We start from the raw sequence: 16,267 nt of genomic DNA on the forward strand, positions 1-16,267 counted from the left end.
CCCAACTGAGATCCGGCACCACGATTCTGAACACCGCTGGAACAGCAAAGGTATGGAAGGTGAGTATAGTCTTTATTATTTTACCTGGGGGAAACATGGAATCAGAAGGGATTGTCCTAGTTGTTGACAACCCCTTTAATGCGTCTTTCTACTATGAGGACACCTATTTTCAGCTTTGTCCATCTTCAGTCCTATCACAATGTGATAACCGCAAATACTTTTCCTCTTTAAAGAGAACCAATCATCAGGTTTTTCGTATATAACCTAAAGCCAATGCTATACTGGCACTATCAGGCTGATTCTCTACATACCTTTAGTGGTCAGCTCAGATATTTAGGTTTTGAAACCCGAGAAAGTAAAGTTTATAAAATCGGCAGCTTCTTGAGCGACAGCAGCTGAGGATCAAATAATAGCGGGTGGGGAAGGTATTCATAGTTATCCCCTCCTTCTGTTAGAATTAGCATAAGTATTATACAGTCGACTTAACTTTTCACTAGGAAGGACAAGTGTGAGGTCATTCCCATGTGACCAGAAGGGGCGGTGCCTCAGCAAACAAAAATGTTGCTTCGTGGTATCAGCTTTGTTGGCTGAGGCCCCACCTCTTCTGGTCACATGGGTATGACCTCACCACAGGTCTTGCTAGTGAAAAAGTAAATCGATTGTATAATACTTATGCTAATTCTAACAGGGGGAGGGGATAACTATGAATCCCCCCCCCCCAGATATTATCTGACCTCAGCTGCTGTCACTCAAGAAGTAGCCGATTTTAGAAACTTTACTTTCTTGGATTTGAAAACCTATACATCCGAGCTGATCACTACAGGTATGTAGAGCATCAGCCTGATAATGCCAGTATAGCACTGACTTTAGATTATATACAAAAATCCTGGTTATTGCAAAGTACTTCTGCTTCAGGGCCTTATATTTCACTTGGTCAGAAGATTACAGAGCTTTCTGGGGTCCAGTTTCGATGAACATGCTGATGTGCCACTTTGGGCATCAGGGCACTGGCCATATAACATTTGTCTTTTATCGTGTGATCATTCTGATAATGACAGTGATCACAGTAACTCCTGATCTTTCTGCCTATCCTCACATTTATTATATTGCATAATGAAAAACGTTAATTGTAAAAAAGGCACACAAAAATGTCTAAATAATTTTCAATTAATAAATTAGATTCATTCCAAATTTCTTAGAAAAAACTATACCATCCCGCAAAAAAACAAGCATTCATATGCTTCAGTACACAGAAAACTTAAAGGGAACCTGTCACCAGATTTTTCCCTTTTGAGCTGCAGCCAGCACCAGTAAGCCCTTATATACTGTACAGTATTCCAGAATACTGTACATAAGTGCACAGACCGTTCTGTAAAACATATCAAACCTCTTTATATTACTCACCTATGAGGCGGTCCGATCTGATGGGCGTCGCTACTCTTGGTCCGGCGCTTCTTCTTTGTTGCGATTGCGGTCCTCCTTCTTCTGAGCCTCGTATGGATGACATGTTCTACATTATCCACACAGGCCGGCATTGCGGTCCTGCTTAAGTGCACTTTGATCTGGCCTGCTGAGGACAGTCATCAATGTCTCATCAGCGGGTGTCCGACACCTGGCACCCCCACCAATCTTCTGTTCTCTGTGCTGCCGCCGGTAGCAGAGAGCTGGAGATGCTCAATTCCTGAGCTGTTCTGTCTTCTGATAGTGGATGGGTACTGCACATCTGCCTCCTATTAATTTGAATAGGAGGTGTATGTGCGGTACCTGGTCGCGGACACTATCAGAAGACGGTACAGCTCCGGAACTGAGCATTTCCAGCCGCCTGCTCCTGGCATCAAGAACAGCTGATTGGCCGGGGTGTCGGGTGTCAGACCCCAGCGGATCAGATATTGATGACCTATTATAAGGATAAGCCATCATTATAAAAGCAGAGGACAACCTCTTTAAGATGTTAAAGTACCCAGAAGGAAGATGAAACATACCTAAGATATAATGTTTGAATTAACCATTTTTTAGGAAACACCAATGTTTTCCCCCCAAGTACTTGTTTCTCTTCAACCCTGCTTGGTTATTGCTCCTACTTTTCTATTTTGGCAATCAATCTATGCTAGCAGTCATGTTAGACTTGCCACTGCGGCGCTCTACTGGGCACATAGCCTGAATTGCCCCCGGAACTGAGTAACATTAAATAATAAGATTACTGTATATGTAAGAACACTCTGCAGAAATTGGTGCACTTAGTTTTTGCCACTTTGACTATTAATACGCCTACAGTATTGAGTGGCTTAGAACAATTTCACTTTAACCACTCCTTTACTAAAAAATATTCTTTGGATTATACTACAGGTCATGACATTTTGTTCTATTTTTTAACAATGGAAAGTTAGAAATACTAAGGAAACGATTAGACAGAGTAATAAACCTGACAGGAATTCATCCCGAGTCCGGCTAGACGCACACATTAGAACTTACATTTACAACAATACAAAGAATCATAGCTTATGAAGCTTCGTCAATTGCCCCATATACCCCCTGACATTTTGCTGAACAATTTATCTTTTTGACCTATGTGTACACTTATAGTTAAAATGAACCTCTGCTTTCTCTCTCTCTCTCTCTCTCTCGTCCAAGATAGGATGATATAGGTTTTCAATAGAAAATAACCTTTGGCATGAAAACAGTGTTGCGACGGATCCGTTTTTTTAGTGATCCGTCACATCAGTTTTACCACAATCTGCGACGGATTCATTGCATTAGTCACATTGTGACTGATTGGAAAAAACGGATGTGTGAAAGGGGCCTAAGGATGTCAGGGACAAGATCATAGACCTGCACAATGCTGGAATGAGCTACAAAACCATTAGTAAGACATTGGATGAAAAGTAGACAACAGTTGGTGCAATAGTAAGAAAATGGAGGAAATACAAAATGAGTGTCAATTGACATCGATCTGAGGCACCATGCAAAATCTCACCTCGAGGGGTATCCAGGATCATGAGAAAAGTGAGAGATCAGCCTAAAACTACACGGGGGAACTTGTTAATGATCTGAAGGCAGCTGGGACCACTGTCACCAAGAAAACCATTGGTAACACATTAAACCGTAATGGATTAAAATTCTGCAGTGCCCACAAAGTCCCACTACTCAAGAAGGCACATGTGCAGGCCCGTCTGAAGTTTGCCATTGAACAACTGGATGATTCTGATTAGGAGAAGGTGCTGTGGTCAGATGAAACAAAAATTGAGATGGCCTTTGACCCAAAAAACATCGTTCCCACTGTCAAGCATGGAGGTGAAAACATTATGTTTTGGCGGTGTTTCTCTGCTAATGGCACAGAACTACTTCACTGCATCAATGGAACAATGGATGGATCCATGTATCGTAAAATCCTGAGTGACAACCTCCTTCCCGTCATCAGGACATTAAAAATGGGTCGTGGCTGGGTCTTCCAGCACGACAATGACCCAAAACATACAGCAAATGCAACAAAGAAGTGGCTCAAGAAGAAGCACATTATGGTCATGGTGTGGCCCAGCCAGTCTCCAGACCTTAATCCCATAGAAAACTTATGGAGGGAGATGCTCAGAGTTGCCAAGTGACAGCCTAAAAATCGTAATGATTTAGAGATTATCTGCAAAGAGGAGTGGACCAAAATTCCCCCTGACATGTGCGCAAACCTCATCATCAACAAAAAACTTCTGACTGCTGTGCTTGCCAACAAGGGTTTTGCCACCAAGAATTAAGTCTTCTTTGCCAGAGGGATCAAATACTTATTTCTCTACAAAATGCAAATAAATTTATATAATTTATCCAATGTGATTTTCTGGATTTTAGTTTGGATATTCTATCTCTCACTGTTAAAATTAACCTACTCTTAAAATTATAGACTGTTCATGTCTCTGTCAGTGGGCAAACTTAGAAAATCAGCAAAGAATCAAACAATTATTTCCTTCACTGTATACTGCCTTCTGAAATTCTATACATAAGGGCTGTATTTTCACGTGTGACTTTTTCTGTGTATTTTTGGGGGGTTAAAAGAAGCTGTATTTTACAGTACCGGCAAAAACAATGAAATTTCAGAAATCTCAATCACGCACAGCATTTTTTTTCTGACTGTATTTGAGTCTTTGAAAATCTGCAGCATGTTAATTCATCCAGTGTTTTATCCAATGAAAGTACTAAGAAACTGCAAAAACACAGGATATAAATTATGCTGTATTTTTCCAGCATTTTTGATGAATAAAGCTAACTTTATTAACATATACTGAAGACAAGTCCCAAATGTGATTATTCTAAGTAAATGCAGCAAATAACGGTTTTACGTTTTACAGTCCACCCACGGTGGTTAAAGGGAATCTGCAGGTTTTTGCTATGTAATTTGAAGACAGCATGCTGCAAGGGTTAACACAGAGAATTCAGGGATCCCTGTCTTGTCAAAGTCCTATCTGTTGTTTATTTGCTATGTTTAATTAAGCAGCAGGACCCTAATTATTGCTGGGACTACAATGTCATGTGCACAACAGTGTGGCAGGCCCCCTGCTGTGATTGACACCTCACTATCAATGTATACTTTCTATCGAGAGCCTGGTGTGGGCAGGGGCAGCTCTCTCAGCCCTGCTACATGACTAAGGCTGGGTTCATACATAGCGACAACGACGTCGCTGTTACGTCACCATTTTCTGTGACGTAACAGCGACCTTGTAAGTCGCTGTTATGATCGTTGCTTAGCTGTCAAACACAGCGACGCAGCAGCGATCATAAGGTCGCTACATGTGCAGAGAGCAGGGAGCCGCGCACACTGCTTAGCACTGGCTCCTTGCTCTCCTAGGTACAGTACACATCGGGTTAATTAACCCGATGTGTACTGCAGCTACATGTGCAGAGAGCAGGGAGCCGCGCACACTGCTTAGCGCTGGCTCCTTGCTCTCCTAGCTACAGTACACATCGGGTTAATTAACCCGATGTGTACTGCAGCTACATGTGCAGAGAGCAGGAGCCGGCACTGGCAGCGAGAGCGGCGGAGGCTGGTAACGAAGGTAAATATCGGGTAACCAGGGAAAGGGCTTCCCTTGGTTACCCGATATTTATCTTGGTTACAGCTTTCCGCAGCTGTCAGACGCCGGCTCCTGCTCTCTGCTCGCTTCATTTCGTCGCTCTCTCGCTGTCACACACAGCGATGTGTGCGTCACAGCGGGAGAGCGCCTTTGAAGAAAACGAACCAGGGCTGTGTGTAACGAGCAGCGATCTCACAGCAGGGGCCAGATCGCTGCTCAGTGTCACACACAGCGAGATCGCTAATGAGGTCACTGTTGCGTCACCAAAACCGTGACGTAGCAGCGATTTCGGTAGCGATCTCGCTATGTGTGAAGCACCCCTAAATCTAAAAATTCTGATTGTGTCAGAACAGCTGCACCCAGTAATCTAAGTGATACATCATTGGATTCAGGATCTCTTTGCCTACATCATGCTGGGCAGGGACACCATATTTGATGTACGTGTACATCAAAGGTAGTGAATGGGTTAAAAAGGATTTTAACAAGGAGAGAAAGATTTAGCTCAGCGATCAACTGCAATCTGGTATCAGCTGGGATTCAGCGCATGGAGTAGCTGGGTTGGCACAAGAGATCCAAAAATAAAGAAAATCCAGCGCAATCCTCAGATCATGTAAAAAATATATATTCTCTAATATATATTTGCTGCAGATCTGATGGATTTTTTTAAATTAATTCTAAATAATAAAATAAGAATATATATCTTTTAAATGATCTGAGGATTGCGCTGGATTTTCTTTATTTTTAATAAGGATTTTATTCTTAGTTTTATCCAAGCTCCTCTCCACTTGTGGTTGTTAAAGGTACATAACTGATTTAATCAGCCATCATCTGCCGGGAAAGATGCGGCCTCGGTGAGTGAGGCAGGGACATGACCTTTGACGTACATGTAAGTCAAAGGTTGTGAAGGGGTTTAAAATGATGCGTTTATGAATCAATGAAACTATATGCGTCTGTGTTCTGTCCATGAAAAAAATGGACAGCATATGACCTTGTACAATGGAAGTGTGAATGGAGCCTTCTGGAAATAACGATATACGGTAATTTTACAGCTCATTATTTACACAAACACTACTGTGATATTTTGTATTAGATTGTAGTAGAAAATGGTTTGTGTGAACCCAGTGTATGATTTGGGAAGCTACGAAGGTGAATCCTAATAAATATGTTCTTATTTTTTTACAGCTTGTTGTAGTATGCTGACAACACAATGTAAAACATTGTATCATTACAGGTGAAGGAAATAATACAAAATTCCAGCTTTCCTATGCTCTACAATATATCAGTACCTCCTCATACATATACGATCAGTCATCTCAATCCATTCACCAAGTACAACATTACCGTTTCCTGCATGAATGAAGTAGGATGTTCTTTGCCAAGTTCCTGGATTGTCGCTAAAACAACCGAAGGAGGTGAGTGCCATTACGATTCAGTTTATAATTTCTTGTAATTGCAGAAAAGGCAATCATTCATAAAATGCCCAAACAAAGCCTACTGTACCCATGTTCTTTTTTTTTTTTTTTTTTCATTATTTCTTGTGCGGTCCTAAATACATGGAAACTAAAAAAGCACTAGCAAAAAAAAAATGCCCTAGGGTTCATTTTTTTCTGAATTTGGGTTTAGAGGATGTGGTAAAATTCCAAGTTAGAACTAACCCCTAGACACGTAGAGACTATAACAAGATCCCATGTGGCCTAAAGATTGTAAGAAATGACTAATGTTTTCAGCCATAATTAAATCAGGGAGTTGATCTGAAGGCTGGATATACTTATGTATAATATACATTTGCATTAGCATCCTTCATTCCTATTGCCACCCTTTAGCTCGGGGTGGGCGATTAATTTTCCTAAGTGGCCACATGAAAGACCGTGATGTTCTGGAGGGCAGAACTAATAGGCTGAAATTAATTCTGCTCAATATTAATATGAATCTATTACTTAAAATTATAATTATTATTTTATATTAATACTATCACATAATATTGAGCAGAGTTAAATACGCTGATATCCACCTATAAATTATGTGAGCCTGCACACAGCCCTCCTACATACAGCATGAACCTCCCCACAGCCATCCTATATGCAGTATATATAGTATAGGCCCCCACTTAGCCCCTATATTCAGTATGAGCCTGCATATAGCCTCTCTATATACAGTGTGAGACCCCATATGGCATATATAGATATATTAGTGTGAGCCCTCACATAGCCTCCTATATATATTATGAGCCCCCAAATAGCCTGTCAGTATGAGCCCACACATAGCACCTCTATTTACAGTATGATCCTCCACATAGCCTCCTACATACAGTATGACCGAGTATCTTCTTCCACATGCTGACCAAAGTACAGCTTTTGTGGCTAAATGCAAAACGCTACGTGTAGCAGAAAACTAACGCAGCACATGACCCTGAAAACACCATCACCATAGTCAAACATAGTGGTGTCAGCATTATGCGGTGGGGAGGCTTTTCTTCTCTTCTTCTCTATACACAGCTGATATCACAAGATCTACCAATTACAGTAGGTGACATCACAGCTGCACCTCTTTTCACAATGACCTGTCCACAGCTCATTAGACACTTCCAATTAAAAGACAGGGTCACAGGGTCTGTCCAATCTATCTATATACAAGTGCATCTCAATATTTAGAATATCATCAAAAAGTTAATTTATTTCAGTAATTCAATATAAAAAGGGAAACAGATATATTATATAGAGTCATTACCAACAGAGTGATCTATTTCAAGTGTTTCTTTCTGTTACTATTGATGATTATGGCTTACAGCCAATGAGAAACCAAAAGTCATTATCTCAGAAAATTAGAATATTATATAAGACCAACTGAAAAAATGATTTTAAACTCAGAAATGTTGGTGCCTACTGAAAAGTCTGTACAGTAAATGCACTCAATGCTAGGTTGGGCTCCTTTTGCATGAATTACTGCATCAGTGCAGCGTGGTATTAAGGCAATCAGCCTGTGGCACTGCTGAGATGTTATGGAAGCCCAGGTTGCTTTGATAGCAGCCTTCAGCTTGTCTGCATTGTTAGGTCTGGTGTCTCTCATCTTACTCTTGACGATACCTCATTGATTTTCTATGGGGTTTAGGTCAGGTGAGTTTGCTGGCCAATCAAGCACAGTGATACTGTAGTTGTTAAACCAGTTATTGGTGCTTTTGGCAGTGTGGACAGGTGCCTGGTCCTGCTGGAGAATGAAATTTCCAGCTTGTCGGCAGAGGGAAGCATGAAGTGCTCTAACATTTCCTGGTAGATGGCTGTGTTGACTCCCACAACTTGTTCAGCATCCCATCCTGGTCCCTTATTGTGCCATCCCACACATGCACAAACATGCACAAACACGTACGCACACACATATTATGCTCACCTTACCTTCCGTTCCATCGCCGGCCTCCCGGTTCTTGTAGTTCGCCAGTACAGGATGTGTATTGGGTAACCATTGCGATGATGGAGGAACTTCCGCTGCCAGAGCAATGACGTCAAAGGCAGGAGCCGCTTGCCTCTGATTGGTCAGCGCGCTGCCTTTGAAAAGCGTCTGACAGTGGAATTTCCTCCATCGTCGCGATGGTTACCCAATACACATCCTGTACCGGCGAACTACAAGAACCGGGAGGCCGGCGATGGAACAGAAGGTAAGGTGAACATAATGTGTGTGCGTGCGTGTTTGTGCGTGTTTGTGCGTGTTTGTGTGTGTTTGTGCGTGTTTGTGCTGACTGCAAGAGCGGGTTAGAGCGTGGTTGAAGTATGGAACCGGAAGTGTGTGCGGTATTTGCTCGTACAGTAAAGCTTGCTCGTAAACTGAGTTACAAATTTACAGGAAGCTTTGCTCGTATAGCGAAATACTCGCACACCAAGTTACTCGTAAACCAAGTAACTGCTTCCCTTTTTGTATTGAATTTATTGAGATGCACTTGTATACAGTATGTCTCCTGAAACAATAGGAAGTTAGGGTCTAGCCGCAGTGGCCAGTGTGAAAATTGCAAGAGTTGTATTTTTTAATATAAATTGTGATATGTATAAAAGCCAAAAATCTTTAAAAAATATATTTATCAAAAAATCCTAATTTAAACAATAGTTTATTTTCTGATGATCGCCTCTTTTTAAGGGGGAATAACATCTAAAATAAAAATGATTAGATATGCTTTAAACTAGCTATTCAGCAACTGATGACAGCTAGAAACATATTTGGAGCGGACTGAATCAATTTGGTTGTTATTCCTGTTCTCATTTTTGCAAAATATCTTCAACAACAAATCAGAAAAATGACAATATCTCTGGCAGTATAAATGAGCTGCAGTTGTCAGGAATCGTTCTAAAGTGAAAACTTTTGACAAGAAACCTAAAAATTATTAATTTTCCTTTGATCAAAATCGTCTGCGTTCGAACAAAGCTTTGACGTCTGAAATGCAGGAAGTGAAATGACGCAGATTAATAGCATTTTACTGATAGGATGTAAATTATTCTATTTAATAATGCGACATTTTGTTTTTAGCTCCGTCCTCTGCTCCTCAGAACATCACAGTCATTGTAAATGGCTCATACTCTCTTAAAGTCGCATGGACGCAGCCTCCTCTCACTGTTGTAAATGGAGCTCTGCTGAGTTATAAAGTGAAGCTGGTATGGAAAGTCAGTGGAAATAAAGTGAGTAAAATTAATCTCTAAATATATTTTGTTTATTTAGTTTTCAATGTTTATACGTATTAAAGGTGTTGTCCACTATTAGGACAACACCTCCTGATTCCCTAAGGTAAAATAAAAAAGCCTATACTTCCCTTCTCCATAAGTTCATTTCCAGCAGTGCTGCGGCTCACGTTCCTAGACTTCACGTAACATTATGATGTCACACGAGCCCCACGTTCAATGAGCACCGATTTCCTTCTCACTGCCTTCAGACCAAATGAGTAATCAACAGGAAGTGAGTGACAGCCGCTGCGCTCACTTCCTGTTGACTGCTTCTTTGGTCCATAGGCAGGGAGACAGAAGCCGGCGCTGATTGGATGTGTTGTGACGTCACGTGAGTTCCTGATATGGTGCGGGTATGTGAGCCAGAGGTGAGTATAGGCTGTTACATTTTACCTGATGGAATCAAGCAGAAGAAGCGTCTCCAGGCCCCGCGATCAGAGTGGAGCACCCGGAGCTACTGTCACTGTTAACTATATCAGAGTGCACAGCGCATCAATATATTTGGCCTCTGCTGTAGAGCATGGAGGCACAGTCTCCCTTCACTACCTTCATGCACGCACAGGATATATTCAGGCCGAGTCCCAATGCAGTGATGTCATCATGTTGTGCTGTGACTTTGATGTCCTGTACCTGCGATAATAACGCAATGATCTGCCCACGCTGGACTCATCACTGTCCTGGATCTTGAATTAGTTGAGTATACTGTATGATGTTTTTTCATTTTTATTAAATTGTGTGGTGGGACTATGGGACTTTGGGGGCATCATAAAGTATGGAGGACCTTATACATTGCCAGGAGGAGTGTAGGGTCCCTTTTACATTGCAGGGATTACTGTGGGAGCCCTTATATATTATGGGCGCCATTATACATTGTAGGCAGTTCTATGCTGGGCTCTTATACATTATACTGCATGGAGGCATGTATGGGGGCACAGTTGAGGATCATACTGTGTTGGCTATCACCAAACTTTACTGGGCCAGTTGAGGGGGTACAGTAGGGACATTAGATTGTGTGTGTGAAGGGTGCTGTGGAGGAATTCCCTTTAGGAGTATCATACAGTGTTTGTGGTGAACGTTTGTTGGGATCATACTTTATAGGTGCAATTAAAGGTCAATTTAGGGGCTTCATGATGAACATTACTTTGTACAAGCTGTAAAGTTGTAACATATGTTCTTCTGTGACCCAGACGAATATTATGTTATGTTTTTCTTTTTTTTTTAGGGGGTGGGGGAGGGGGATGGGGGGCATTTATATCTTCTGCTATGGCGCCCGTTGATTTCTATGTATGCCCCTGTCCTGTTTTTAGTGCTAACATTTTTGACAGTGGTAGAATTAGATATAAACATCTGTAGCACATATACTATAATACATCCTAATAGAAACATATGGTTGCGATATAAATGCAATCATGAGCAGATATGAGTTTTCATTTTTCGTCTTGATTCAGGCCATGAAGCTGGGCTGTAGACACAGGTGGTAGATTTGTTGCAGAGAACCTTACCGTTCTGCTCATATCCCATGTGTTTATTCTGCTGATACAAATCTATAGCATGTAGAGCTTTGTGCAACCTTTTGATCTGTTATACATTTTAGTAATCTACCTTGTGCCCAAAATAGTGTCCTACAGTTAAGGCCCCGTCACATGCAGAGATCAATCTGCGGCAGATCTGTGGCTGCAGTGAAATCATGGACATATTGTTCCATTTGTTCACAGCCACAAACCTGGCACTGATTGTCCACAATTTCACTGCACCCACAGATCTGCCGCAGATTTATCTCTGTGTGTGACAGGGCCTTTAGTTTCATTAGATTTGTGCTAACATTTACACTGTGCAGCACACAATGGAGCCATGTTTGCACCTAACACCCTAATGTCTACACAAATAGGACAAAAACCACATGGCTCTCAGAAATCCAGTGTTCATTCTTAAATACTGAATTAGACTACACTCCTTATGTAACCAACGTCATTTTATTTCTACGGTAATTTAGCTAAATGTTTGTGGTAATTAGCTTTGAAGTGGTTTTATCATAACACGTTTGGTACAACATACTCTATCGTCAGGCTTCACTAAACAAATAGAATTAAATGAGTACTGTATTCCGGTTCTCCAGCAAACAAAAAAGGAGGACTATCTCAGAGAGAACAATGCACATTACCCTACTACGTTTATTCTTTTTCTTTTTTTCAGTAGTCTTTAAATGGAACTTATTAGAAACCTTTACTATTAGGCTATGTGCGCACGTTGCGTAATTACATGCAGTTATGCTGCGCTTTGTAGCGCAGCGTAACTGCATTCGTCCTGCGTCCCCTGCATAATCTATGGAGATTGTGCAGGGGCCGTGCGCACATGGCGTCTTAGAGCACAGCGCTTCGGCTGCTGCCTGAAGCGCTGCGTTCTAAGAAGTGACATGTCACTTCTTCCGTGCGCTTTGCCGGCAGCCCCTTCTCTGTCTATGGCAGGAGCTGCAGGCAGAGCGCATGGAATCGGCTTTTTTTTTTCACTACGGACATTTTCTGCAGCGATTTGAAGCGCACGTGTGCACTTCAGATCGCTGCAGAAATTTCTGCAGTGACTGTACGCAACGCGCGCACATAGCCTTAATATGTATGTCTAGCCCTTTTAAAAGGAATCTGTCACCAGATTTTTTTGCTACATTATCTGAGAGCAGCAAAATGGAGGACGTGGCCCTGATTCCAATTATGTATCACTTAGTTTACTGGGTGCATCATTTGTGACACAATAAGGGTATGTCCACATGCTGCAGTTTTATTGGAACCACAAAAATGCACCCCGTGGCCAAAAAAAACTGCATAAAAAGCATGCGTTTTTGGTGCGATTTTTGACCATGTGTTTTTTATGCATTTTATCACTAGTGGGTGAAAAACACAAAACGAATTAACATCCTGCACCACAAAAATGCAGCTACAAAGAAAAGTAACGTGCACACAGCAAATCTGAAATCTTGTAGACTTTGCTGGGGAAGGAGAAGCATGCACTTTGTGGTGACTAAACACATCAAAACAGCAGCGTGCGCATGGGGCCTAAGAGTTTTTAGACACAGCTTGTTGCAGAGCTCAGATCGCTAACCCATCCCACACCATAGTTTTATGTGTACATTCTCCTTGTGATATTCCTTGTGATATGACATTCTTCATTGTATGGAAACAACGCACAGCCTAATAAGTGACACATCTCTGAAAACTGTATCGCCGCCCCCACCTCATGCTTTCTTCAGATTACAAAGCAAAATTTTAATGTTCCCTAAAATAATACAAGTTCCTTAAGTGGAAGACTTTGGGAATAATGTAACTGGTTTAGATTTTAAAACTGGAGTGAGCACAACAGAGATTATTTATAAAGGACCAAAAAGCTAGTTCTTGAGTCTTGTACTAGACATTAGTGTTGAAAAAGAAGTGAACCCCCCCCCAAAAAAAAACAGTATTTGGTCCATGTTGTACGATCGTGTTTTCTTGCTGTTCCTACCTATTGTAATTACACGTAGACTCTGTGTTTGTATGGAATGGAGGAACCATGTCACATCTTGTGACCAGAGAAAAAGCTGATGCCTCAGCTGGTGACTAAGTGACTTCATGTGTGCTTCCGTTTAATGCCTAGTATAGCTTGCTTAGCGTTTTCATCCCACTAAACAAAAAATTGTGGTTAACCACCAGCTTTGCTGATATAGTCTTTGTTTTAGTGTTGCAATGATAGAAAACCTGTTGTGTGATGCCTTGCTCCTCCTGATCTGATTTAGTTTATAAACTGGTGTTCAAAATTATTCAGAACTGTTAATATTTTCAGTGTGATGATCATCACATATACAGTATATACAATGTGCATATAGACTTTCTAGCATGTACAATCTAATTTGCCTTCCATTATCTATTACAAACAATTATTGAAAATCCTTAGAAGTTAAAGGGAATCTGTCAACATGTTTTTGTTACCTCATCTGAGAGCAGCATGATGTAGGCAAAGAGAGCCTGAATCCAAAGATATATCACTTAGATTACTGGCTGCAGATGTTCTGACACAATCAGAATTTTTAGATTTAGTCATGTAGCAGAGCAGAGAGAGCGTTCCCACCCACACCAGACTCTCCAGAGAGATTGTACATTGACAGTGAGCTGTCAATTAGAGGAGGAAATGGGTGAAACTGTGGTGCACATGACAAAGAAGTCCAGAAAGTATAAGGGTGAGAACGCACTTTGCGTTCTCCTACTTGCAGTTCTAAACGCACGTTTTGTGCTTAATTGATTTGACCAAAGTTGCCTTTTTCAGAAATTTAGCGCTGAAAACGCATGCGTATTTACCGCGTTTTTGATGCGTTTTCAGCGCTTTTTACATGCGTTTTCACCTGCGTTTTGACAGATGCGTTTTGAGCATCAAGACACTGCCTAATAAAGTTTAAACAGTCAAAAAGAATGAAAAAAGAGAAAAAAAAGGAAAAAATCTATCTTAATGGGAAAAATAATGAAAATAGATATAACTCATAAAATTATAGCGGTAATATACATTTTATCGGAAATATAGCAATAAATGCATATTTTTCATAAATTTAATTGTCGGATTTTGTGTTTGTGTAAAGGGACATATCAAATCATTATGTTGATGTTCTAAAAGCATGCGTTTTGGTAGTCCAAAACGCATGTTTTCTGCACTGAAAAAGCAGGTAAAATGCAGGAATTTGAAGGAATCTTGGTTTTTGCCATTTCTCATTGACTTCAATGTTAGCAAAAAGCACCCAAAATGGCAAAAACAATTGACATGCTGCTTCTTTGAACGCATGGTTTTTGCCACAAAATATGACAATTAAACGCAGCGTTTTAAAATGCAAAGTGGGGTCTGGAAATCATATTTAATCATAGAATATCATGGAAACGCAAAACGCAGGCCATTTAGCATGAAAAAGCTGCTTCTCAAAACACTGCAGAAACGCAGGTAAAAACGAAAAAGTGCGTTCTCACCCTTTGAGTCTTGCTGCTTAAAAAAGCTTAGCAAATAAAAAACAGATTGCGCCTTCACAAGACAAGCTTCACTGAATTTTCTGTGCTAACTCTTGCAGCATGCTGGCTTCAGTTTACATAGCAAAAACCTGCTGACAGATTCCCTTTAAAGGGAATCAGTAGGATCAACCCCCTAATCTGTCTATATGGGCACGCAGGTCATAGCAAATTAAATATAATATGTTCATATCTGCGATCCAATTCCAGAGAAATCCATTTTCTTTCTTAATATGTAAATGAGCTGTTAAGATAGGACATAGATCTCACTGAGAATCTGTCTCCAGAGCATATTTTAAATGAATGGTTGTGTTACCAATTTGAGTCATGTAATGACTGACTGTCTGCACTACTAATCAAAATGTCTAACACTGGTAATGTCCATTTTTATTTAAAACTAGCTGTAGTACCTGGGCGTTGCCCGGGATAGTAACTGTCTCTCTGTCTCTCTCCCAGTCTCTGACTGTGTGTCTTTGTCTGTCTGTCTGTCTGTCTATCTGTCTGTCTCTCTGTCAGTGTCTTTCTTTGTCTGTCTGTGTCTATGTCTGTCTGTTTCTATCTCTCTGTCTGTATTTGTATCAGTCTATCTGTCTCCATCTCTGTGTCTGTCTGTCTCTCTCTCTTTCCCTGTCTGTCTCTTTCCCCATCTGTCTTTACCTGTCTCTTTCCCAGTCTGTCTCTTTCCCAGTCTGTCTCCTTGCCCATCTGTCTCCTTGCCCATCTGTCTCCTTGCCCGTCTGTCTCTTTGCCCGTCTGTCTCTTTGCCCGTCTGTCTCTTTCCTGGTCTGTCTCTTTCCCGGTCTGTCTCTTTCCCGGTCTGTCTCTTTCCCGGTCTGTCTCTTTCCCGGTCTGTCTCTTTCCCGGTCTGTCTCTTTCCAGGTCTGTCTTTTGCCCGTCTGTCTCTTTCCAGGGCTGTCTCTTTACAGGGCTGTCTCTTTCCACGTCTGTCTCTTTGCCCATCTTTCTCTTTCCAGGGCTGTCTCTTTGCCCATCTGTCTCTTTGCCCGTCTGTCTCTTTGCCCGTCTGTCTCTTTGCCCGTCTGTCTCTTTGCCCGTCTGTCTCTTTGCCCGTCTGTCTCTTTGCCGGTCTGTCTCTTTGCCTGTCTTTCTCTTTCCTGGTCTGTCTCTGTCCAGGTCTGTCTCTTTCCAGGTCTGTCTCTCTCTTTCCAGGGCTGCCTCTTCGCCCGTCTGTCTCTTTGCCCATCTGTCTCTTTCCAGGGCTGTCTTTTTCCAGATCTGTCTCTTTGCCCGTCTGTCTCTTTACAGGGCTGTCTCTTTGACCGTCTGTCTCTTTACAGGGCTGTCTCTTTGCCCGACTGTCTCTTTGCCTCACTGTCTCTTTGCCCGTCTGTCTCTTTGCCCATCTGTCTCTTTGCCCGTCTGTCTCTTTGCCCGTCTGTCTCGTTGCCCGTCTGTCTCTTTGCCCGTCTGTCTCTTTGCCCATCTGTCTCTTTGCCCGGCTGTCTCTTTGCCCAGCTGTCTCTTTGCCCGGCTATCTCTTTGC

At 41.6% G+C, this 16,267-nt stretch overlaps 1 protein-coding gene across 1 annotated transcript in view; it reads left to right on the top strand.

The window, feature by feature from the left end:
• MERTK (MER proto-oncogene, tyrosine kinase) overlaps positions 1–16,267 on the top strand; it is a 135,003-nt gene that overhangs the window by 64,247 nt on the left and 54,489 nt on the right. Inside the window, exons 7-8 of the mRNA XM_075339589.1 lie at positions 6,286–6,466; positions 9,564–9,712. Of these exons, the coding sequence (XP_075195704.1) occupies positions 6,286–6,466; positions 9,564–9,712 (330 nt within the window). The remainder of the gene's footprint in view (positions 1–6,285; positions 6,467–9,563; positions 9,713–16,267) is intronic.

Source organism: Anomaloglossus baeobatrachus, chromosome 3 (genome assembly GCF_048569485.1).
Source record: "Anomaloglossus baeobatrachus isolate aAnoBae1 chromosome 3, aAnoBae1.hap1, whole genome shotgun sequence".
NCBI lineage: Eukaryota > Metazoa > Chordata > Amphibia > Anura > Aromobatidae > Anomaloglossus > Anomaloglossus baeobatrachus.